The following is a 26897-nucleotide window of genomic DNA, read 5'->3' on the forward strand; positions in this document are numbered from 1 at the left end:
TTTACGACATATTTACACTGGCCCCACTCTATCCTTATGTCCACGAGGCTCTTTCAATCGGGCAGACGTAATACTCCTATTCAGCTTTGGCAGCATTCGCCTCTTTAAATATATTCTTAAATGCTCAAAGTTGACAGAAAGGCTCAACGGATAAGTGAGCTCTTAATCGGTGTAAAGTTGGCAAGTTTTTCTTTTTCAAATATCTCATCACTTTTGGCGTCATTAACAATACTAGAGAGTTGACCTCCCCCCCCCTCCCCCCCACCACCGAGTTCGGATTAAGCGAGAGGCTTTTTAATCCAAACGTTTTTCTGATTATATATATGTGTGTGTGTGATTGTGTTGGAGTGCTTGTTTGTTTAGTGCGGTGACGTATTGATTTTATCGAACGCGAGACGTTGATTCATAAATTGTGTTGATGGAATCAAATCATACAGAGAATTATGGGTAGTTCCATCGATTGCTTCCCTCCTGCTGTTTATTAATTTGATTAAAATCTCAGATGCACGCTTAGAGCAGTCAAGGGTCAAAGTTGAAAGTCAAACGTAATCCTTTTGTCGTGTCCTGCACATGTGGTATGGATAAACAAAATAATCTTAGAGCTGAAATAGGCATTCGTTTTTTTTTATTACTTTTAATAATAATAGTAATAATAATCATAATAATAATCTTTATTGTCCGTAAGGAAATTTGTCTTACGATTTGTGCATTACACCAAACAAAACCTTGTAACTATAAAAATAAAAAATGTACATTCACACCAGACTCACTCATAAGTTACATGTGAAAAGTTTATATCAGATTCTTTCTTATATAATGATTTGATAACCAGGGAAACAAAAGAATGTTGGTGTCTGTCTTTGTTATATGTATCTTGTATCTCTTTTGTGATGGCAAAATCACAAAATCATAACCCGAAGGCTGATTTTTTTATATTTCTTGAATCTTTTTAGCTTTTTTTTTTTTTTTTTAGATAAGTCTCAACAATGTTAGTTGTTTTTTTTGTTTTTGCCAAGTTTATATCAAGTCACTCTGTCCTTCCGTCTGGGAAAAAAAAATTACACGTCATTTCTCCGACTTCCCAAGTTGAAACTCGTGCATTGTCGATGAAAGCACATGTATAAAAAAAAATGAAAATAAGTTAGTTAATCCATAAGTCGTAATTAATTAATTTTGTTTCATAAAGAAAATGTTCTAAGCTAAGGGGAGATAAGTACTGTGAAGAGAATTAGGTCGTTCGCTAAAAATTTAAACTAATATGGACAATAAAACATTCTATTTTTATAACATATCGGCCTTCCATCTTGGGGGCTCTAGACCTCAAGTTCAAATTCACACTCAAGCAGTTTATTTACAAAGCTTCTGTCAACTCACTCTGTCTGTATGGTAAATATTTTGAACACGTTATTTCTCCCACACCCATTTTCGTATGAAGTTGTCACCTTCCACAATTATTTATTGTACCTGACAAAAGATGAAACAATTTTTTTTTAAATAGCCAATTAGACAAGTATTTGTTCGTAATTAATTATTTTGATAGATATCGAAAAAAATAAATACATTCTACATTATGGACAGATATAGTTGTAAATGTGGAGTTCTTCCCTTTAGAAAAAACACAAAGGGGGGGGGAACTTTTCCCAGATACCCCCACCCAACTGGTCGAAAATGTTATAAATTATTTCAAATCGCACAAATATATTATTGTTTGTCTAGTTCTAATTAAAATATATTACATGATCAATTCTCAATAATTAATGCTATTTCTCTCACTGTAGACTATGTTTAAAAAACAAAAGCATTTTTCATATTTCACTTGATTTTAGACTTGTTTGAGTTGATCTCGCAAGTTTTTTTTTTACTTCATTTGAAAGCTACAGATCTATGTGGTTGACTTATTAAAGAAATAATGATACCTAGGTTTGACCGTCTGACCATTTTTGTTTTCTTTTATTTGCATTCCACGATTTGTATTTACATAGGATTTTGTATGTTGGCTTTAGTCTGCATTTAACAACTTGTTTTTACCTTTATTAGATCACTTGGCTGTAGACTGGATTGAAATACTTAAATTTAGTCTTGATGTGAACAGTTGGATTTGATTTGTTTGTTTGAAAGTTCCTTCAGATTTGAAGATTATTACATCCTAGCCCAAACCTCTCTCAGGACGACGGGGGATGTCAGCGGCGTATGGTTCGAACCTGGAGACATAGGGAAGACAGCCCATAGCGCATATTACACGACCAGGAAGCCATTTGACCACATGGATTTAGTCTTGATTTGACCACTTAGCTCTGCTCTGATTCTCAGTCGTTAAGTGTTACTATCTTGAAATAAATCGTAGAACGACTTAATTTCTCTTTATCTTTTATAGATCAGTGTTTTTTAATGTTGGTGAAATAGAACGGCCCAAGAAAATAAAAAGATGTTAAAGAAATTAAAATATCTTTTATACTTATCCCTCCATCCCTGGTATAGCGCATACTACACATACTATAGCCCCCGATCCTCTCTTGTTACAGTTTATTCTATCAGTGATACCGTACTCAATTTTAGAGTGAGAAGAGAAAAATGATCAATAAAAGAAATATAAATATTCAGGTCAATTTTTGAATTTATGCTATAAAATAAAAGAATGTGCAAATAATATTCTAATAAAGAAAGACCATGAAACACTGCACTCAACCTTAGGAATCGAGGACATTGCCGTTCAAAGACAGACCGTGAAACACTGCACTCAACCTTAGGAATCGAAGACATTGACATTCAAAGACAGACCGTGAAACACTGCACTCAACCTTAGGAATCGAAGACATTGACATTCAAAGACAGACCGTGAAACACTGCACTCAACCTTAGGAATCGAAGACATTGACATTCAAAGACAGACCGTGAAACACTGCACCCATCCTTAGGAATCGAAGACATTGACGTTCAAAGAAAGACCGTGAAACACTGCACTCAACCTTAGGAATCGAAGACATTGACGTTCAAAGAAAGACCGTGAAACACTGCACCCATCCTTAGGAATCGAAGACATTGACGTTCAAAGAAAGACGTGAAACACTGCACTCAACCTTAGGAATCGAAGACATTGCCGTCCAAAGACAGACCGTGAAACACTGCACCCATCCTTAGGAATCGAGGACATTGCCGTCCAAAGAAAGACCGTGAAACACTGCACTCAACCTTAGGAATCGAAGACATTGCCTTTCAAAGACAGACCGTGAAACACTGCACCCATCCTTAGGAATCGAAGACATTGACGTTCAAAGAAAGACGTGAAACACTGCACTCAACCTTAGGAATCGAAGACATTGCCGTCCAAAGACAGACCGTGAAACACTGCACCCATCCTTAGGAATCGAGGACATTGCCGTCCAAAGAAAGACCATGAAACACTGCACTCAACCTTAGGAATCGAGGACATTGCCGTTCAAAGAAAGACCGTGAAACACTGCACTCAACCTTAGGAATCGAAGACATTGCCTTTCAAAGACAGATAACTCTTTGTTCTGTACACCCATACTTTGTCAAACATTTGACTAAAATAAAATCAGATAAGAAAAAGTAACTTGCATAGTTGAGGCCCAATATTTAATAACAAATAATAACTTGTTTCTTATTCCCTTTAGAAAAGCTAAACTAGCACATTTTAAAAAAAAACTAACTTCGAAAAGAAATTGAAATGAACAGATATGAATGATTGTTATTCAATTTCAAACGGTGCAGCGACGGTATTTGTTGTTGACACTTTAGTCAGTTCATAGATTGAACGTTGAGGAATGATGAACTTTAATTGCCTGCTTTACAATCTGTTACTTCAAGAAGTGACTTCATTTTCTGAAACATTAATGATTTGTTTTTAAATGTCAAACATAATTATTTCGATCCATGGCCAAAGTATTACCTTTAATTATTTCTGAAATGTCAGGGACAGTAAGGCAATTATTTAGACAGAATTTCTAGAGAGATAGATGGATATCATAAGTTGGAAGGTAGGTAGGTTGGAAGGTAGGTAGGTTGGAAGGTAGGATGTGGATATATTCATAACTCTAGGTTAGAGTTAGGGTTATGTTTTCAATTTTGAAACATGGCGACACTCAAAGGTTTACTCTTTCACTAAGAGTCTCCATCTCGTTCAAGTAACTCAGGAATTCTATGCATTTAGATCAACTCCATGCCATTTAGATTAACACATGAACGCTAGAAACTTGATCTCTAGTCCATGTCTTCTGTATCTTTTACTCTCACGCTCTCTCTCTCTCTCTCTCTCTCTTCGTCTTTTTCTTCTTTCGCTTCTCTTCGATTGCACAGACTTCAAATTCCATCAAACATTGATGAGGCTTCGTTCAAATTCCACAAGTGTGAAATTCCGATATGTGTGCGTGTATGTGTGTGTTTTGCCAAACAGGTGCTATCTTTAAGATGCTTGTGTTATTGTATGTGTGTGTGTGTTTGTGTGAAGGAGCAACGAAATGATGAGCACTCTATCACCTGTAACAACTCGGCTTCACGCCTCACACTTGGTTAGAACTTGATTTCCGATATGTGGCACTATGTACCCACTAGGGCGTAGTCGTGTTTTTATATATAAGGAGAATGTTTTCACAAGTTATGAAGTTTACATGTATGCGCATATTTATGATGTTTCTTTGCCCTGTTGAGTAAAATAGTATGAACAATAGTTAAACACTAAATAAAAACAATACGGAAAATATATAGAGTAAATGAAAGTAGCTGTCAGGATTATAAAGACTAGTTCTCCTTTGCTCTTTCTTTAAAATGATTGAAAATATCATCAGAACAGTTTTGGGAGTCTCCAAGAAGGTGGGGCCATAATCTATAGCTTGTGTTAAAGTAACGTTCCCCCTTTTCAGATCTTGGGATCTATGGGGCGGATGATGTAAAGTTTATCTGTTTCTGTGGCTCACGGTTAACGAGGGTGTCATGTGGCCAGCACAACGACCAACCGCCTTTACTTTTCCCCGACTAATATTGCTTGTGTTGCCTACAGGCAAATAGAGCACTGATAACCAGACAGCTATCACGGGGTATAAGTGCGTCTTCAAATGTACTGCGAATTCGAATCTCTTTGGTTCATTATTTCTGAAAAATAAGTTCTGCAAAGCTAATTTTCACGCGACAGAAGAAACGTCATGAACAGTTGTTTTGGGAACTCAAAAATTATTGAGACAGACGCAGGGATAGAATTTCGTTTTGTTTTCTTAAGGCAGCAATTACAGCTTGACGCAGACATCTTCTGACCCGAGAGTTGGATAGATATTTGACTGGCCAGCACCCGGTCACTTCTGTAGCCTTACTATTTTCTCATTAACTAAATCCCTCTCCAGCCCACTGTCCACCTTAACATTACCCAAGGACTTTTAATCCCATGTTAAAGATTGCAATATTCATTATAAATACATATAAACAAGGCTCTTCATTATACTGTCACAAATGTTCTTTTTTCTTATAGTGTCACGTAGTAATGCCAATGTTATTTTAATGGTTTTTACATTTCCAGAAACAACAGTAATTTTCCAATAGAACTAAAAGAAAATTGCCACGGAAGTTCAAAATAAGCAGGGATCTTTTCAGTACAAGATTTTAGTTCTTTTCTGTCTATTGGAGAAGCGTATTTTAGCGGGGGTATAAACAGGGGCGGACTGGATGTCAAAATCAGCCCTGTATTTCCATACAAACTGGCCCATAAATTGTATATCACATCATGGGCTTCTACTTGTACTCACAATCACTACAAGTGTGATAATGTATTGATGACTGTATACACGTTTGCAGTGAACTCTATTCTTACAAGCCATATGTGGCTTTTTACTCGCTTAGTGTGTAAGCCTGCTAGTAGCGCTTTCTACGAATGTAGGCAGGGCCGGTCTTAGGCCACTGCAACCAATGCGGTCGCAGTGGGCCCCGCGCTTTCATAGGCCCCGCGCTTATTCAGGGTGTAATTATTAAATTGCAAAATATATACGAAAAATTCCTGGAAATCTCCTGAATTTAGTAAAATCTCCTGAAAACTCTTTAAAATCTCTAGAAAAAATAGACAAAATTGTCATTTGTGGGTGTCATTAATTGCGGAAAACGCCAATCCTACGCGTGATAAAAGAAAAAAAGGCATTGTCAGCTTTCATGAAATAATCGGGCGAATGTATACCTTAATCGGAAGTTCCAATACTTTATTTACTTTTATAGTCACTAGCATATAAATATGCCATTGGTTACAAGGTTCGTAAAGTACAGATCGCAATTTTTAACTTAGTAAAGTCGAATTTTTTTTCTTATACAGAATCTTAATTTTCACTTAATATCCTTATTCCCACACAGACTAGGCCCCGCGCAATCAGTTTCGCATAGGGCCCCGCAATTGCTAGGACCGGCCCTGAATGTAGGCTACTACATTATATAGGAAAATGTGTTAGATTAAATTAGTATTACAAATTTAATTTACTTCAACCAGGATCTACGGCATACTATTGGATATTAGGTCATCAGATTTAAATTCTAAAAATATCACAACTTATCAATCACACAGTCCCATTGAAACATGTAATGATACGATTAAACAGCGTTTGAGGCGTTCAAAACAAGTAGTTAACTAGAATGGCCAATTTCTAGATCTATGTGACTTCATGGCTATACTTAGTATTTAAAACAAGAAATGTATGCTGCGTCCAGATCCTACAGTGGAATAGTTTTTTTTTTAAAAAGGAAGCGCAAGCTTGACATAGAAAAAAAAAGGGGGGGGGTGAGAAGAGCAAGGCTAATGTGTGAATATTGTCATGCTTACCCTTAAAATTCCAACCAATAAGAATTAATCTTTAAAAAAAAATACTCTGACATAAAGCATAAAGTTTAGGCAACATTGGAACCGGTGAACGGGGGAAGCCTTCAACGGCCGGTCAGTCCGGGACAGCCACTACCCTGATAAATTACAAGATAAATATTCCGTCCTTGAACGTGGCGGCCGAGAGCTTCAAAAAGGTGGCCTAATCTTTGAGCTAAAAATAGAAACAACAACACGCTACCACGTGAGGTAATGTTAAAATGACTCCGCGTGGGAGTAAAATGGTGCGTTTGTTCGCCGCTGACATTTTCCTTGTTATATAACAGGTGATTAGGAAAGTGAATATCTAGATATTTTTTTAAAAAATTCTATGACAAAAGATTTTAGAAGTGGGCGAAATTATGTGTTAGCAAACTTGAGATTATTCTAATTCAAAAGCGAAAACAATAGAAGAAGCATCTGCAAATAGCCGTAGCTAGGATCTATAACTTTAATGACAGAAAATATCCGCTAGAGTTTTTTTTTCTTATTGATACTTTTCGTAATTACTGTATGTTTTATTAATCACTAGTATTACACACCGGCTAGGCCTGTTGATTTGCTCCCATGATTTCTAGTGTCTAAAACTAAACGGATATAGGAAGGCATATTAAAAATAAGTAGACTAAGAGAAAAAGAAGAAAAAAATGCTTTAAAAATACGGAAGGCTTTGTGTGTTTTTTGGGGGGTTTTTTGCTTAGCTAATAGACTGCGTGCGGCTATATGTGGAAAAAAAAAACGTAAAATAAAATACAACGTTTAATAGAAATCTTGTGGAATTTTTTTTGTTTTTTTTTTCTGCGAATTGTGGTGGTCAGGTTGCGAATCTGTCAAGACCGGTTCTAAGTGAGCGCCTAGTATGTGTCTGTGTACGAAATTTTAAGCAAATCCGTAAGGTAGTTGATGAGATCTCTTGATCAGTCAGTCAGTCAGTGGTGTTTTGCGCTTATAATATAAATCTCTAGACTGTATGATAAATTCACTCTTGAAACCTCCTGCACACAATAGTACATTTTATATTCTAAAATATTATGCAGCCATAAATACAATGAAATCGGAACCATAAAGACCAACATTTAAAGACATTTTTTTAAAAAGTTGTAATCTCAACTTAAAGGATGTGTGGGAGGGGGGGGAACAATACAAATACATTAAAAAAACAGTTTTAAAAAATCCCAACTATTGGACAATATTGAATTATGTAGACTAACCCTGTTTAAGACCCAATACTGTTGTTATGTGTATACGCTGGGCTAAAGGTTTAAGATCCAGTAGTGTAATGAGTGAGCTATGGGCTAGAAGATTTATTTCCAGTGCTGTAGTTATGAGTGTAACAGTGATCATTTCTTTAAAATTCCAAAATCAATGCTAATTGTTGGTTTCAGTGCGTGTTTTAGCGCTCAAATTAGAGAGTTTGTTACAAAGCTTTTATCAACTCACTCCGTCTGTATGTCTGTCTGTGTGGAGTCTTTTACACATTTTTCTCCCACTTCCCATTCTTGGATCCATTTAAAATTTTGCACAAGAACAACTCAATAAATCAATGAAACAAATTAACCAATTAGTTAATCAATTTGGGGTGATTAATCAATTTTTTATGGATTAAAAGGAAATAAACCTTGCAACATTGAGAAATATGTCAGCAATTTTTGGACGGTCCTCTTTACTCAATATACGCTTTTTTGCAAAGTATTTTTTATATTATGCGTTATTATAAGATCTAGAATTGCTTTCTCAGTCCATCGCTTTCTCAGTCTGCCTCCTCTTCTTTTTTTTCCTGGCACGCTGCATATACATTTCAATTGAAGATGTCTTGGATGTGTATGTGTGTGTAGGCCCTTGTACTTGTGTATGTGTGTGTGGAGGTATTGTGTCCACATAGGTCTGGTTCCTCACAGCTGTGTGGTTCTGTTTGCTTCATCGCCTTCAGAAAGCCTGTCAGAAAAACAGGAAGTCCCTCCTCCATGTTCCCATGCTAAGCACACAATAAACATTGGTTAGATACAATTTGCCACTAATGGGATAGAGAGACTCGGTGATTCTCAAACACAGACAAAAAAGTTTTTTTTTCACAAAGCATAACTTCTACATTATTGAGAGATATAGTTGTAAGTTGTATAGTTCCCTTTGGATAAGCTTTGTTTTGTTTAAAGTACTTTATATTTTGTTTGCTTATGATCAAAACGAGGCTATTGGTTGACCTTTAACGTCGACTGCGCAGAAGTCAATGATTAGTTTTCTAACCACTAATAATGTGTTTCTGTCTGTAATCATGAGGGAGGAGCTTTGCTGCCTTTACAGAAACATGTGTAAGCTTGTTCATTACTTTGTACTCTTACAAAACCTCTTGACTATTGTCCTAACATCTTGAGACATTTTTCTTACATAAGACAGAGTGTCTATGTTCCATGCGTTCATCTTCTATTCAATTTACTTTTTTATAGCGCAGTTTCAGGCTTATAATAGCATGCCCAGTGGTGCAATCTCTTATGTGGACCCATGGGGGGGGGGGCGCTAAAAATGTATTGTCCTTTAGCAGTGGCGTAGCTCGGAATTTTCCATCATTCGGGGGCCCTAGGGGGGGGGGTTGGACTCTATGGAGGGCCCCTGCATTTTGCGTAATATTTAATGTAAAAAAACACTCATTTTGGTCCCCCTCAAGTGGAGGATTTTCTAATTCTCCCCACCCCTCCCGCCATCGTAGCTACGCCACTGTCCCTTAGGTCGATTGTATTACATCAACAGATTCGTTCCTGTTGCTTCTCGTTTTTCCTCATAAAAATTTAAAAAATTCGACCTGAAGATCTTTACCGAAGGCATGAATCTAGTTCGTCATCGATCTCAGACAAATCACACACTCCGCTGCTTTCATGAATATTGAAAATTGTTGACGGCGATTTACAAACAAAACAAATTCTTTTCCCGGTTTCTTTCGTTTAGAGATGAAATGTTTTTGTTGCCGTCAAAGTCTCTCAGTGAAACATGTTTCTATAAATGTTTAGGTATGTTTTTGTTTTACAAAGTTTATATCAACTGACTCTGTCTGGTAGAAAGACTGAACACGTTGTTTCTTGACTGATGTGGTGGTATAAGTTGAATTAGTCCCCTTTATACTTTGTGTAGAGAATTAGGTCGTCGCTTAAAACTTTGAAACTAACGATAGATAGCTATGAAACCTTCCATTTTCATAAGCGCTTCACAAGCACAGTGGGTAGTTTTATGGCTTGAGGAGGCTTAATACCTCAAGCTGGAATTAAAGTCGTACACCTTTATTTAAAAAAGTAAAATGAATTTAAAAAGGTGTCACGGTAACCTTTACCCAGAGAATCTCATCTCCCCCCCCCCCCAAATGGTCCACATAAGAGATAGGATCATATGGTAAAGAATGAAATTGCGATAAACAAAAACAAATGGGAATAATCGTTTAAATAGCACAGATTTATTGTTGCTAGTGTAGATCTGTTACAAATTTAATGACATGACTGATCCAAAATAATTGGTACAATCACACTTTATATAAGCTTCATTTTAAAGTTGCTGTTTTTTTTTTTATTTCTCTTGTTTATCCATTAAGTTTAGAGAAAGTTTGTCAAAATCAGTATGTACCTATTATTATTTATAGATTAGCATGTTTTGTTTGTTTTTTTTATACAAATTTAATGGAATGAATGTGAAATGAAAATCAAAATCTTTCAAAAACACTCTAGACTAGTCTAGACTCTAGGCGTGACGTAATTCTCAATATCGCCATTTTTGTTATGTGTTTTTGCTGCGGAGCTTGTTAGATCTTTTGCCCCGGCATACAGTTTTTATCCCCTGCCAGATATGGTGTTGAGAGGAGGGACCACAATTTAATGTGCTCCAATATTGATTAAAACGATAAACCAGAGGCGTACTTAGCAATGTGGGGGTAGTGCGGGCCGCTAGGGGCATCAAATGACGAGGACGTCAAACTTTACCCAAAGTATGTATTCAACTTTGGAACCCGAGATCCCGATTTATCTGTCTGCGTGTAAAAAGACTATCCCCGTCAGCCCGATCCCAAGAACTTTAACATTGTCCGTGAATGGAAAAAAAAATCTGGCATCTATCTTGGATGCCTAAAAAAAAAAGAATTTTAAAGTCAAAATTAAGACAATGTCAGGCCAAATAAATTTACACCAAAAATGCACAACGAATTTATAGCAGTGTTTTGAAATTAAAGGGAGGCAACTAATGAGCAAGACTAAAACGATGGATGTTTATTTCTAATAAAGATGTGAATGATAGAACCAAACACAAATGTCAGTCTTGTCTCTCAGTTCTCCTCTTGCTCATACTGTTCACTGGTGCCGCCTCTGTTACGGATTCACAGATCTGTGTCGCTTTGTGGCTGTTCTAGGAGTGGTTTCCCAGTGGCTGCCTGGTCGTGCGGTTTGCGCGCTGGACTGTCGTTCGGATTTATCGACGGTCGAGGGTTCAAACTCTGCCCGCTCCCATTCCCCGTCGTCCTGCGGGAGGTTTGGACTAGGAAGTAAACTATCTTCAACTCTGAAGGAACATCAGAAACATGTAAAACATTCTACAAACAATACACCACGAATGTCTTCCGATTCGCAAGAGCGGCTCTTCTACTGTTCCAGACAACTTCCTGTCCTTGACAAACGGACAGAGTACCTCGCTGTTTCTCACTTTGCTGGCCTGTCCACTGGCGATCATCATTTTCGTGTTACTGCAGACGCAGCAATTCACTCTCTAACCCAAGTGGTTATGTTTCTCTTTCTTCTTGGTTGGAAGGAAGCGTCTATCGTTTGTCCAAACAGTTTGTTCTAGTTCCGTGCTGATTAGTGCGCTGGTGCGCATGGTAAATGCAGTGCAAGTTACAACAGTATGAATGGCTTCAAGATTAGAGGGCAGATTTGACAACAATCAAAACAAATGACATATTGGCCATCAGTGCACATTAATATACTAGACTATTCTGACCGGAATTTTAATGTTGTGTTATTTTACAAAGCTTATATTAACTCAGTTCGTCTGTCCGTCTGTCTGTCTGTCTGTCTGTCTGATAGGATTCTTTTACACGTTTTTTCTACCTCTTTCCATTCTCGTATAAGTTGAAAATTTGCACAATTATACACTGTCAATGGCAAGTGATGAATCAATGAAAAAATTACCAATTACTTTATCAATATTTTGTAATTAATTAGTTAAGTTTTATGAAGAAAATGGGAGATAAATCTTGCAGTATTGAGAAATATGGTTCTTTCCCTTGTGTATGCTTTGTGTTTAAAAATTTAAAAAAATATGTGTGTCTTGTTTTGAAAGGTGGCGTCAACCTCACAACCATTTGAAATCATTATAGATAGGCTATTGTCTGCATCTGCTGTAAAATATCAGTTACATCCCTTGAATGCCTCTGCAGGAGTTTGGAATTATCTCTCTTTACTTTCATTCAAATTGCCGTTGTCGATGGGCGGTGACGAGGGAGCATAGGTCTATTTTTAGAATCAAGTACGTCAACTCGCTCGCTTGGGATGCTAAAGTTAGATAAATGAGGTTCCACTTATATGTATCCGATAATACAAGTGATTCAGATAAGATTTAATCGCCTAGTAATGACAGAACAGTAGCTTAGAGCATATAGATCTCAAAATGGAAATAAGGTCAAAGTATGCATTTAGACGAGGGAAAAAAATAGGTAGGACTATTGATATATTTGTTTAATGACTTTTTGTTTATTTCGATTAATAGAGAGGCCCAGGAACGAGAAATTGAAAGATTTGATAAGTTGATAAATATGTATGGTGGAATTGCTTACAAGAACGATAATGCAGTCTATTCCTCGTTAAATGAGTTGTATAGTGAGGCTTAATGCAGTGCTATCTAGAACAATAACTACATAAGGTTGAAAGGGCCATGAGTGCAAGCGAAGAATAAAATAGCAGTTAGTTTGTTTAACTTACAAATGTGAAATACATTGTGTTAGGAAAGAAAACTTCGTCTGTGTACTTTACTACTCTGTGTGTGTGTGTGTGTTTTTTTTAATAGTTTATTTGGTTTGAACAGTTCAATAGAATGGATTTTCTATTTCCTATGTATTTCTGCAATTTCTGCTTTTAATTCACAACTTATGTCTCATAAAACAAAAATGAAACATTTGAGTCACTCATTCCATCTGGTCGAAATATTACGCTTATGCTGCTCGACAAAATTTTAGAAATATCATTTCCTTAATTATTGAAGTCATTAAAAGTTATATTTACCTTTTTAGTCCGGGGGACTCCACTGACAATTATAGGCCTACTGTATTTTTCTTTTTGCTGAGTATCAGTCATATCCCTTTTGTATATGGCCTCCCTCGTGCAAAGGTAAGACGAATTCTGAAAAATAAAATTAAGAATGTTTAGTTTCCCACATTTATTTCAACATAAAGTAGGAATGGATTATTTTATTTATATTAGGCTACCAGAGATTATCTTCTCCCTCCCTCTCTCCCTCTCTATCTCTCTCTCTCTCTCACTCCCTCTGTGTGTCTCTCTCTCTCTCTGATATATTTTTACATTTTGTGCATAACTCATTAATCCTTACTACCAGTTATAAAATAGTATGTTTTTATTCTCCACAGGTAACATTTTGGATCTAAAACGAGCTACTGAAATAACTCCCATCAAATATTTGTTTTAAAAGAATGCAGCCAGTGTGTTTCCGAACTGTGTAATTCTAAAAGCGTGTACAAGCCTTGCGCTTGAAATTCTTCCATTGCAAACTTCGTTCCCCCCCCCCTTTTTTTTTCTAGCGATTCCATAAAGGAATGGATGGTAAAGTGTTAATGCTGTTGTTTGATTTTTAACTGTTAAGACTAGTTCCCATACATTCAACTTGATCTTGTACACGTGAACGCGTGTCCTAATCAACCATGTAATCTGTGGATATTTGTGTCGCCAATGCCAGTTGAATTCTCGGACAAAGTTGCTCAAGTCTTAATTTGTACTCTGACAAAATTGCTCGGGAGTCCCACGGTTTGACCGCGGTGGTGGTAGACGGTCACGTGGATGTCACTTCCGGTCTTTCCAGAACATCGCCCATCAACAGCGATCCCAAGCGAAATCTACCTGAAGCCGGACACGGAAGAGGCGGAGTCGTTCTTAGCGGTTTGGGAGAAAGTTCCGCCTGCGAGGAAAGCCAGGAACAGTCTTCTCAAAGGCGGCATCAGCAACGACAGCAGAAGCCATGGAGCGGCAGGGGTGACGCCGCTGATGACATCGTCGTCGAAGCTGCAGCAAGTGGAGACAGGACTGATCCTTGCACAAGTAACGGAACAGTAGCGCGTGGCGTACACGGTGTGCGGTTTGAGATGCCCGTCTCTTCCTACGCAGAGACCACCGATGTTGAAGGTAACATTTTATATAGAAACTTTGACTTTGTATTCTTTATCCTTCTTACAACTCAACTCGTACCTTTATGGTGAAACCTCGTCGTGTATCTGAGAAGCGTGGTCGAGAGGATAAGTACGATTGAACTTGGCTTGGCTACATATGAACGGGGCTCGAGGTTCGACACCCGACTCGAGCAGAGTTGTGTTTTCAGAGCGCCTAAAGGCAGCACAGAAAACCTTCTTCCAGATACCCCCTCCCCCCACTGGTTCACAAGTAAGATTGGGCCATTACGCTCTGAGCATGCTATAAGCATGAAAGTAGCGCTATATAAAAATCGAAAACGGCTAAGACGATCTTCCTAGAAATGTAACAGTTGATGTATATTGTCATTGGCCACACTGGGAAAACTCTGGTTTGATCGTTATAATTGTTTAAAGTAGAAAAAAAGAAAGAAATTTTGCTAGAGAACTACAAACTATTTATCTTAAACGGACTATACTACTCCGCATGTAGGTATTATTCATTGAAAAGTTAAATAAAATAATGTTCAGGTACACTTCGCAGGCCTATCATTAGAATATTATAAAGTGTAGTAGATTTATACATTCGCTTATTTTTTCTCCTCGAGGGGGGGGGGCGATATAAAATCTAACATTCATTAGTTATTAAGAGCAAAATAATACTTCTATAAATTGTATAAAGGAGGTATGTCTTTGAAACAAAAACATTGGGATGGGGGAGGGTCTGAAATGCTTTTACTAATGGGGTTGGCATAGAATCATTGCCATCAATGAAAGGGTCAATGTGCGCCAATTATCACGGTCAATACCACCACACAATTTTCTCATTAATACATCAGTAACAAGCATAATATATGAGGTTTAGCGAAAAGATGAACTTAAAGTCAGGGTAATAGCTCAGGTGAACTCTTCAAGTTTTATTTAACTCTTTCACAAGCTTCCTATGTCGACCCAGCTCTGTTTGTGCCTGGCATTATAAGGGAAATAAGAGCGGCGTTATATTAGACCTAAACCGTTGTCTGCGCTGGATGTGGCAAAATATGTTATTGACCCAGCTCGGGTTTTTTTTTCATTCTGTTTATGCTTTATTGTACTCTATATTACTCGAATTTTTAATCAATATTGTTTTTGTACAATAGTTTCGCTGAGCTTGTCAATTGTAGTTAAACTGAATTTCCATTAGATTGGATCAATAAAAATTATCTTATCTTCGCTATTACGTGGCAGCCATCGTAGCCTTGACCGAGTTGTTTGTCCATGTCTAAACTGTGCATAATGTTTTTGCTGACAATGACGTTAGACACAGGCAATGCGTCTCTCTTAACAGCAGGAACAAAACCAATGAAGTCTTCTCGAGTACAATCGCAATAAAAAAAAAGACGAAGGCTCAAAGACATTTGTTCAGGGCCTAAGATATCTACAGTTTCATCTTCAAGTACCCAGCCAATGCAGTTCCTTCATGCTGCTGCTGCTGCTCGTATTTTTGGTGTTTCTTGTTGCTGCCAGTTGTCCGTTACTCCAAATCAACGTTTTGACTCAGACGATGGCTTGTGAAGAGCTTTCTTTTAGCTCTACTATCGTAAACTGGCGGTCGTGTTTCACGCAGCTATTTTATCGAGCGCTAAAACCGGCCGCAACTCCGCAATACGTAAATACATTGACACTCTTTACATTTGTTCAAAGAAACTAGAACATTTATCACATCGAAAGACAACTGGCAAGATTTCTGCTCCAAGGCAAAAAACAAAACAAAACAAAAAAAAAATACATCGATCATATTCTAGACCTTAACAATAACTATAATTATGTGCAAATGAAAACAAATCGTCACGACTAACGTGTTATAGAATGTTTGACACCCTTTTAAAGTGCAAACAATAGCAAGCCTATAATAAAGCGTACATGGCCGGACATGAACTACAGATTTGCTTTTTCTAGTTTCTTAGAGTAATAGCCTATCCTTACAACTCTACTTGAGTGGAAGCACTACTTGTTATGTTGCTACTTACTAGAAGTGAATTGTTTTGAAGGTGTAACATATGATGATGATCCAGGGCCGGTCTTAGGCCACTGCAACCTATGCAGTCGCAGTGGGCCCCGCACTTTCATAGGCCCCGCGCGATGCGAATTCTAGGTGTAAATTAATAGATTAAACCATTTTAACTTATTGTTAAAGGGTTCCTGGAATTCTCTTGAAATTATAAAATATAAGAAAAAGTCATGAAAATGTTCTCAGATTATTAAAATCTTCTGAAAACTGATGCAAAATTATCATTTCGATGTGTCTGGAAAACGCCAATCCTAATCGCGATTCAAAAAAAGTAAAGTATGAATAAGATGCAAAGACGAATTTATTTTCTAATACAAAATCTTAATTTTCACTTATTATCCTTATCACAACCCAAATTTCACATAGGTCCCTGCAACCTGTAGGGCCGGCCTAGATATTGGCGAAATGTTAATGTGGCTTCTCAGAATTCATAAGGGTGCACGTACATGGTCGGCCATCAATTCGTGACCTGCCTTGACTAGTCTACTACAAAATTAACTTAACAATTGTACTTCAGTCACCAGTGAGAGCACGACTTGTACAGTTTCTACTTACATTTTAAATGATTTTGGATACAGAGAGATGCATGTGCAACACCTTGCACCCCCCCCCCTGCGGGCGCCGATGCCTGTAGGTCTGTTTATTCACCTCCTTACTGAATTCATAGAAATATTTGAGCGGAGTGCGGGATTTCCAGCTGAAGCCGTGTTCAAATAAAAAAAAATACAAGCCAATTTTAATTTTAAAAATGCTTATATTATTATTTTAAATTATTACAGTCAGATCTTTGACCCGTTTTCGAAATAGGCGCTCAGTGTTCAACCAGAGTTTGCTAGCTAATAGGAGGAATTATAATATCCATCATTTACATCTAGATCTATATTTCTTACGGTAGTAGAAATAATTATTTTTACAAAGCTTATATTAACTCACTCTGTCTGTCTGTCTGTCTGGTAAAAAGTGTGTACACGTTATTTCTCCTACAGCCATTCTCGGATCAAGTTGATACTTCCCAAAATTATTTATTGACACAGACATAAATCAATTTTTTGAAAAGTAACCAAAAAGACAATTAATTATTGGTAATTCATTATTTTATTTAATAGCAACAAGAGAAACTAATACTTCAGTATTCACAAATATAGCTTTTAATTTGGGTGGAGGGGGTGTTGTACCCTTAAGTAATTGTTTAACTCTCTTTCTCCCTCACACATTCTCCGATAAAGTGAATACTTAAAACATTTTTTTATTGTACCTAACAAGACATGAAGCAGTAAACAAAAATACTATATTAGTCAACTAATTGTTGGTAATTAATTATTTTATTTGATCATCATCATCGTCATCATCAAACTCCATTAGAGTGAGGGCTTGAGAGGCTCAAATCCTCTCTTGCAAAAGCCCTGGACAGAAACCCTGCTGTCTTGCGTAGTGCATGAATGTCACCATACAGGTCGAGAATTTTGGGTTTCCCAGACCTGTCGAGACGGAGATCAGCAAGTCTGGGGCAGTCAAACAGGATATGAGGCATGGTTTCCTCTTCTTCCCCGCAGCGGGGGCACCGTGAATCAAAATTTGGCCACAGCCGCGAGAAATATGAGCCATCAGGACAGTGGCCTGTCCTGCACTGTGCTATAATAGCTTGCTCAGGCCTGGACAGCCTCCACCACGGGGATGTGCGGTCAGGGCGCCTCATGCGCTCCCAGACTCCACGGGCTTTTTGGGACTTGTCTCAGCACTCAAACCACTTTTCCATTTCTGTTTTTTGTATTATAGCCAGGGCTTGATGAAAGCTTACAGCCTCATCAGTAGGTGGAATTTGCCCTCCCTGGTGGGCCAAAGAGTCTGCAATTGTGTTGCCAGTCACACCTATGTGACTCGGTACCCACTGCATAATTACTGGGGTGCCATAGCGTTGTTTAATGTTATGTGAAGCCATGATGACAGTGTTGATATTGGGGGACCATGGTCCGGGGCTTTGCAAAGCCTGTAGTACAGATTTTGAGTCAGTGACCACAACAATCTGTGTTGCCCTCTAATGTCCCTCGCCGAGTTGAGAGTCAATGACTTTTAAGGCTTCACGGACTGCCATGGTCTCCGCATCAAAACTGCAAACACTACCACATGGTCCAAAGATTTTGACTGTGTAAGAGCCAAGAAAGTCGATGTAGGCTCCATAGCCTGCTCTTCCAGAATCTATTGATGCCGACCCATCAGTGTATGCAAAAATAGCACTGGGCTTGAAGGTATTAATGGTCTCCAGAGCTAGGATTTGAAGGTCGTTAGATGAACGGCTTTGCTTAGTGGCATTAGGGTCTACTAATTTCAAGTGTATGTCTGGGGTCGTTGGGCGACACCAAGGGGGAAGGGGATGAAAGCGTTGAATGTTTTGTCGGTTGGTGGAGAGGCCAGCTTCATCAGATAGCCTAGTGGCATGATGCATAAAAGACTGCATCTGGATACGTCTTCTGCATCTCCAACCATCCACTAGTTTTCTAGCTGGGAGGTATTCATCCAGCCTTTTATACCGCTCATAGCAGGTCAGTACTGACCTTTCCCTCCTAAGGTTTAGTGGACCTATATTAGCCATTATTTCAGCCGCATTTACTGGACTTGTCCTAAATTTTATTTGATATCAAATAAGAGAAATAACTTGTAAATTATTGGTAGATATAGTTTTAAGGACGGAGTTCTTTCCCATTAGATATGCTTTGTTGTTGTTTTTTCAAACGGATTTTTAAATACTTCGCTTGTTTGACAGTTACATGAGTACTCGTCTAAGTAGCGAACGTTCGTGCCAGAAAGTCTGGGGTACGGAGAGTGAGCGAGAGAGAGAAGAGAAAGGAGTGAGAAGGAATGAATTACGCAAAAGAGATCAATGAACGAACATTAATCAGATCAAGGAGGAATCATAAAATTAGATTTATAACTTGGAACTGACTCGGGGGTTGAAAAATGGGTCGTAGAAGGAGATAACTGGGCGATGTTTGAACAATATTCTATATGTGAGTCTTGGTGATGTTTGCCTAGTCTAATATATAACTTTATTCTGTTACATAATTTTACTGGTGTCAGAAGTGCCATAGCATTCTGTTATATGCCTAGTGTCAGTAGTGCGGGACATTGTGTTCTGTTAATATACTTTTAAACTTGTGTAATGTAGTATCTGCTACTTTGAAATGAACGGCCTGTCCTGTCTCTCTATTTCTTTATCTTTTTCTATCTTTTTACAAAGCTTATATCAACTCACTCTGTCTGTCTGTCTGTCTGGTAAAAAAAAGGTTTGTATACGTGATTTCTCCCAAACCCAATCTTGGATCAAGCTGAAATTTTGCACATTTATTTCTTTTACCTGACAACACAAGACTCAATTTTAAAAAATTAACCAATGAGCTAATTAACTTGAAGTGGTGGTATAAGCTAAATTAGTCTCTTTTATACGTCGCCGCTTTACAGTAAGCTTGAAACAAACAATAGATAACTAGTGTTAGATAGCTAGTTTAGTTAGTTTTTTTAGTTGCGCACTTTGTTAGACTGACAGTTAACGTACATTTTATAGTGACGACATAGTCTTAGGGGCTAGAGATTAGAATAGACTTTTAGAAATCAGTTACTGCTAGACTCTTGAGGGGTTAACATCGTTATTAGTGACGGACTAGACTGTGGCCCATTCTGTATTAAAAGTTATTAGAAGGTTCATCTTGAGTCAACTTGGTCATTTAGTCTTCGTTCCTGTTGATACCTGTTTATTCAATATAAGTGACGCGATGCTCATGTGTCAAGCTCGTAATAATAATACACCAAACAAGGTACTCACGCACTAAGTATCATCAAGTATCTTTAGAAATATTTCAATTACATCTGATTTACACATGCATCCGTTACACTATACATAGACCTCCACTTTTCCCGATCAGCGGCTGTTTTTAGCAGGATATCAAGAGAGACTCCGGTCCATTCTTTTATGTTGTTCAGTCAGCTTTTGTTTGGGCGACCTTTTCTTCGTGATCCATCCACTGTACCTTGAAGGATGACTTTAGACAGTGACTCATGTCTTACACTATGACCAAACCAGCTCAGCTTTCATCTCTTCACAGTATTGGGAAGTTCTTCATTTTTTCCAGCCAGAGTGTTGACTTGTAACAGTACAAGTACAAGTACAAACTCATCTGTCTTCTTTTCCTGATAACCGATACCCAGCCATTTTGCTGTAGCATTTACTCTCAAAAGCTTGGAGTCTTCTTTCAGCCTCAGCGTTCAGTGTCCAACTGTCACAATCACATGCAAGGGTAGAGACCACTTGGGAAGAATACAGTTTTAATTTTACTGGGAAGTTGATGTTACTCTTCCAGATTTTCCACAGTTTGTTCAGTAGATGCCAAGCTTAAATGGGTTTTTATCTCTTTATTGATCCTCCCTCTCTTGTTTGACCCTAGGTTTTGTGTGAAAATAAAATCCAATGGTTTTATAGAATGGCGTTCAGGCTGCAAATCTGTCAAAACCATGTCTTAGCACCTAAGACGTATAATGAATCTCTGTAAGTTATTTCATGTGAATCCTTTTGATAGTTTAAGAGATCTATTCATAGATACATAAATCCTCCAGTTAGTGAGTGGTAGTTTGTGCTAATAACATAGATAGTCATTGGGATTTTAATTGTTATAGAATCCGTTTCAACATAACAACGAGCTCTTTGATAAACCCACCGATTGACGTTTCTAAACTATGATAGTGGTGTTTTGTTGTAATGGTCTGGTACCGGCTGGTAGCATGCTGATGCCGTGTTAGGGTCTGTTCTTTTGTTTTTGACTTGGTTAATGATCTAGCCTTACCCTTATGGGTCTGTGGCAGTAAAATAGCAAGGAACCCTTCGGCCCGAGTTCAGGAATCACACGTTAGGCCCCCTCGGGTACATTGAGGAAGGCTGAACTCAAATTCAGTCAACTGTATCTGTGAGAATACATGTCCAAGAAAAGAACACATACTGGACAACACACTAAGTACACATGTTCCTCATGAGGTAAAACCAGAGCGAGGTCCTAAAACTTTGGTTCATTTGAAGGGTCAGTGGCATTGGTCAACCATGTAACTTACTAGGGTTTCGAGTCATGCTGAATATTCTGAATGTGTGTTGTTCGTCACAGGTCCAATATATATATATATAGGTAAGTAGTTAGCTCAATAGAAGAATGAAACGTTGTCAAAATCAATGATTCAAATTTTGCATTGTTTTTAGGGTGTGAGACTATGACGAAGATGTGAGTTTATATCAGGAATAAACGAAAGGGATAGTTAGGTGTAAACAATGGAGTCCTCGAGGATTGAAAAGAGATATTTTATGGTGAGGCATCATCTCTTCCGAATCTCTTCTATCTGCATCTCAGATTGAAAGAGAAGCCGTGTCCTGTCCCCAACAGGTAACGCGAAATGGGGGCAGAAGTTTTCACAATATTGATCGACTACTATGCCTTAAATAAAATACAGATTTTTTGCTAGGTCACACTCACCATTCGTTAACTCCCAACGTCATAGTGTCTCCTCAAAAGATCAGACTAACTTCTAATATTGTCATAATCTCCTGGGAACGTCCGTGTTCGACGCAGTAGCTAATGACATTTTTAGCTATGGACCAGGCCTGGTGGTCAGTCGCCTGTCAATCAATGGAGAGTTAGATGATATCCCCATTTCTGATTTTACTACCCTTCCCTCCCCCCCCCCTCTCTCTCTCTCTCTCTCTCTCTCGCTCCTTTACCTGTGTCAATCTTTCTATCCAGCTAGTTAATAATTCTTCTCTTTAGCTCTTGCAGAAAACAAAGCATGCATGTTCATGAGTGCCGTCTAGTGTAGCTACCTTGGTGTTAGCTCTAGTCATTCAATGAATGGTAATAAAGACATATACTAGATATAATGGGGTAATATAAATACCTAGGAGGATATAACCGTTACTTTCACTTATCCCTTAGTCTGTAGTCTTTTTGAACAGTTTGCGCACCACATATGATCTGTCGATCATCTCTCTCCATTCCTCTCAGTCTTTTACCCCAACTTGAATATCTTTCAATGACAGTCCCGTCCATTCTTTGATGTTGTCGCTTTCTCTGTCTCGCTATTTTGCGAGTCCCGAGGATCTTGTAATACAGTTTTAGTTTGCGTTTTTTTTAAAGTGGTCAGCGTGGGGCCAAGTTGCCATTGTGATCCTGTTTTGGATTCCCTCATTTGTGGTGCTGTCTTTGTAGCTCGTATAGATACAATAGATAAAGATTATATAGGCATAATAGTGTGAAAAAAAACACATTTCTCTGCATTCTGTATTTTAGACTTTTTAAAAATCTGGTTGATGCTTACTGTCCTTGTGTTTGAAATTCAGTGCATCTGGTAGCACCAAGCACTACAAGCAGTTTAAAATCTTTCCCCAATAACCGTAGCAGTCAACTTCAAAATAACAACTTAAATCTTCTATCAGATGCCAGTAAAGACAAAGGCATCACCATAGACACTAAAATCAGACTCTTGCGCTTCCTGGTCATGGCCACATTCTTATAGGCTTGCGAATTTTGGACGCTGACTGCAGAACTAGAGAGGAGGATCCTAGCAATGGAATTGAGAGGCTACAGAGAGATCCAAGATGTCACATACAAAAACCGCAACACAAACGAAGAGATTAGAGACAGGATTAGTTCAGCGATTAGACCCAACGATCACCTGCTAACTACTGTCAAAAAAAAACCAACTAAAACTCTATGCCATATCACAAGGTCCTCAGGGCTTGCAAAGACCTTCCTTCGTGGAACAGTACCAAGAAAAAGAAGAGACAAAGAGAGAAAGCGATGTGAAGACAACATAAAAGAATGGACGGGCCTGCCATTGAAAGATATTAAATCCAAGTCAAAATACAGAGAGGAATGGAGAAAGACGGTCAACAGATCTTGTGTGGTGCCTCAACGGTCCGACAGACAATGGGATTGGTGAATGTAGAGGTGTGAAGGGGTTCAGGCGCCAGTGACATGATCGCACAGCATGTGTGTGTGTGCAAATGAGTGTCGCAGATGATTGCCTTCCCTTTGATATGCCGAGACCTATCGTCTTTGAAGCCTGAACACTGACCTGGTTCGTCGCCACCTGTGGGCAGTGGAGACCAATATGTCGTTACCACGATAGCACGTCACAGGTTTGTACGACGTGGTAACGAACTATTGCTCTCCACTGCCCACAGGTTGCAACGTCGCGAGTCAGTGTTGAGGCCTTCAATTACGTTTGGTCTCGAGTATGCGCCGTCATCCCCTGCCGACCCTCAGGAAGTTCAGGGTAGGTCGTAAAAATCGTTAAATCTCTGAACGCACGTCTGCGAGGTCAAAACTTGTATTTATTTATCATGTTTTGGCGAAAGGAAAAGACAGGTCAAGGTCGTCGCTCTAACAGAAACGCAGCTCAGTCCCCGCTCTTCAAATTACGTCTGCTTGCTAAACAATAATAGTAGCCGATTTATCTCCCTTCACGTCATACGGTCACTGACTGGAAAAGAAGGTTAAAGGTTACCGGCGTTTCCATGACTACCGAGTCTAAAATCACGCCAAGCTGTAAAACTAATAAAATATTCTTTTTGTCTAAAGTTTCATATCTTAGACTGTTGGTTGTTTTTTTTTCTCGTTTTTTTTTCTTTTCAATGTTTTTTTTTTCTTTCATTTTATTCTTATTGTATTTTATTTCGTTTCTAACTTCCCTTTCAATTTCGTTGTTGTTGTTTTTTTTTTTGTAACTTTTTGTTTCTTATTTATTTTATTTGAGTCCCGTGGAGACCTAGCATGACGTTTTTGGTACAGTCCTTTTTTATTATTATTTTTTTTTTGCAATGGCCGTTTTGGTATGGTAATTTTGGCGTGGAAGGTACTAGTCGTATTATATATGTTTATTATATTTTGTCTTTAACAGAAAGATACATACGTGAGTTTTATATGTGTGTATTGTGTTCCAACGTATTGTTATGCCAAGAACAAGAGTTATTTTGGACCATTAGATTTGGGCATTAAGTTTGTTGTGTAATTATTGGTAACTAATTATTGTTTGAAATGGATAAAGGGAAATAAATTCTACATTATTGAGATATATAGTTGTAAATGTAGAGTTATTCCCCTTTCATAAGCTTCGTTTGTTGTTGTTTTTTAAAGTATTTTATATTTCGCTTGTTCGCTAGATTAAGGTCAGTTTAAATTAAAAAAATAAGTTTTCGACGCCACATTGGCGAATACGGGAGGAATGGTGTCCAGAGCCCACTCGTTTTTCCGACTACCCCCCCCCCACACACCCCTTTCCCTTTGGCTCTATCTTCCTCCTATCTTCCTCCTATTTCTCTCTCACTCTTATTACCTTATTAGATGCCTACAGATTTCTGACTTCCGGCTACGTTTGATTTATGCTTTGTTGATCAAACATTTCAGCCCAGGATTGCAAACATCCGTTGTTTTTTTTTTTTTGTTGTTGGTTTTGTTTCAGCGGTCCCCGTAGGATTTAGATATTTTTTTTTAGACTGCCTGTCACGTTAAGTCCTCAAAAAAATACAATAGTTATTGATATACAAATTTTAGAGAGAAAGTGGAGATGGATTGGTCACACCTTTAGAAAAGATACCAACAACACAGCTAGACAGACCTTAGAATGGAACCCCCAAGGCACAACAGGTAGAGGAAGACCAAAAAGAACGCAGTGGACTAGATGAAGCCGAGAGGACAGGAAAGAGCTGGGAAGCCATTAAAAAAACTAGCAGGAGACAGTGGAGAGTCACGTGTTTTTACTGAGGTCCTATGTTCCATGAGGAACTAGAGGAGACAGTGGAGAGTGACGTGTTTTTACTAAGATCCTATGTTCCATGAGGAACTAGCAGGAGACAGTGGAGAGTGGCGTGTGTTTACTGAGGTCCTATGTTCCATGAGGAACTAGCAGGAGACAGTGGAGAGTTTTTTTTTTACTGAGGTCCTATGTTCCATGAGGAACTAGCAGGAGACAGTGGAGAGTTTTTTTTTACTGAGGTCCTATGTTCCATGAGGAACTAGCAGGAGACAGTGGAGAGTGGCGTGTGTTTACTGAGGTCCTATGTTCCATGAGGAACTAGCAGGAGACAGTGGAGAGTTTTTTTTTTTACTGAGGTCCTATGTTCCATGAGGAACTAGCAGGAGACAGTGGAGAGTGGCGTGTGTTTACTGAGGTCCTATGTTCCATGAGGAACTAGCAGGAGACAGTGGAGAGTTTTTTTTTACTGAGGTCCTATGTTCCATGAGGAACTAGCAGGAGACAGTGGAGAGTGGCGTGTGTTTACTGAGGTCCTATGTTCCATGAGGAACTAGCAGGAGACAGTGGAGAGTGGCGTGTGTTTACTGAGGTCCTATGTTCCATGAGGAACTAGCAGGAGACAGTGGAGAGTTTTTTTTTACTGAGGTCCTATGTTCCATGAGGAACTAGCAGGAGACAGTGGAGAGTGGCGTGTGTTTACTGAGGTCCTATGTTCCATGAGGAACTAGCAGGAGACAGTTGAGAGTGACGTGTTTTTACTGAGGTCCTATGTTCCATGAGGAACTAGCAGGAGACAGTTGAGAGTGACGTGTTTTTACTGAGGTCCTATGTTCCATGAGGAACTAGCAGGAGACAGTGGAGAGTGACGTGTTTTTACTGAGGTCCTATGTTCCATGAGGAACTAGCAGGAGACAGTGGAGAGTGGCGTGTGTTTACTGAGGCCCTATGTTCCATGAGGAACTAGCAGGAGACAGTTGAGAGTGACGTGTTTTTACCGAGGTCCTATGTTCCATGAGGAACTAGCAGGAGACAGTGGAGAGTGACGTGTTTTTACTGAGGTCCTATGTTCCATGAGGAACTAGCAGGAGACAGTTGAGAGTGACGTGTTTTTACTGAGGTCCTATGTTCCATGAGGAACTAGCAGGAGACAGTGGAGAGTGACGTGTTTTTACTGAGGTCCTATGTTCCATGAGGAACTAGCAGGAGAGAGTGGAGAGTGGCGTGTGTTTACTGAGGTCCTATGTTCCATGAGGAACTAGCAGGAGACAGTGGAGAGTGGCGTGTGTTTACTGAGGTCCTATGTTCCATGAGGAACTAGCAGGAGACAGTTGAGAGTGACGTGTTTTTACTGAGGTCCTATGTTCCATGAGGAACTAGCAGGAGACAGTGGAGAGTGGCGTGTGTTTACTGAGGTCCTATGTTCCATGAGGAACTAGCAGGAGACAGTGGAGAGTGGCGTGTGTTTACTGATGTCCTATGTTCCATGAGGAACACTAAGGAAAGATGATGATTGAAAACATGAGTTCACAAGTACCTGAAACATATAGGAAATAAGTACTTTTTAATTGTACGGGAGATAAGTGCACCGGTCTTTTTGAATTGTACTGGAAATAAGTGCACCGGTCTTTTTGAATTGTACTGCAAATAAGTGCACCGGTCTTTTTGAATTGTACTGGAAATAAGTGCACCGGTCTTTTTGAATTGTACTGGAAATAAGTGCACCGGTCTTTTTTAATTGTACGGGAGATAAGCGCACCGGTCTTTTTTAATTGTACGGGATATAAGGGGAACTAATTAGGCCAGGTTCACATCTAACTTTGCATTCACTTGCACCTATCCTT

At 38.7% G+C, this 26897-nt stretch overlaps 1 protein-coding gene across 2 annotated transcripts in view; it reads left to right on the forward strand.

The window, feature by feature from the left end:
• Nucleotides 1–26897, forward strand: part of LOC106055553 (putative thiamine transporter SLC35F3) — a 70197-nt gene that overhangs the window by 26113 nt on the left and 17187 nt on the right. For both annotated transcript variants that reach the window (XM_056016342.1, XM_056016343.1), the window contains exon 2: nt 13452–14220. In XM_056016342.1, coding sequence (XP_055872317.1) covers nt 14181–14220 — 40 coding nt within the window. In that variant the 5' untranslated portion in view covers nt 13452–14180. The remainder of the gene's footprint in view (nt 1–13451; nt 14221–26897) is intronic.

The sequence above is a fragment of the Biomphalaria glabrata genome, chromosome 17, assembly GCF_947242115.1.
Source record: "Biomphalaria glabrata chromosome 17, xgBioGlab47.1, whole genome shotgun sequence".
In the NCBI taxonomy this organism is placed as follows: Eukaryota; Metazoa; Mollusca; class Gastropoda; family Planorbidae; genus Biomphalaria; species Biomphalaria glabrata.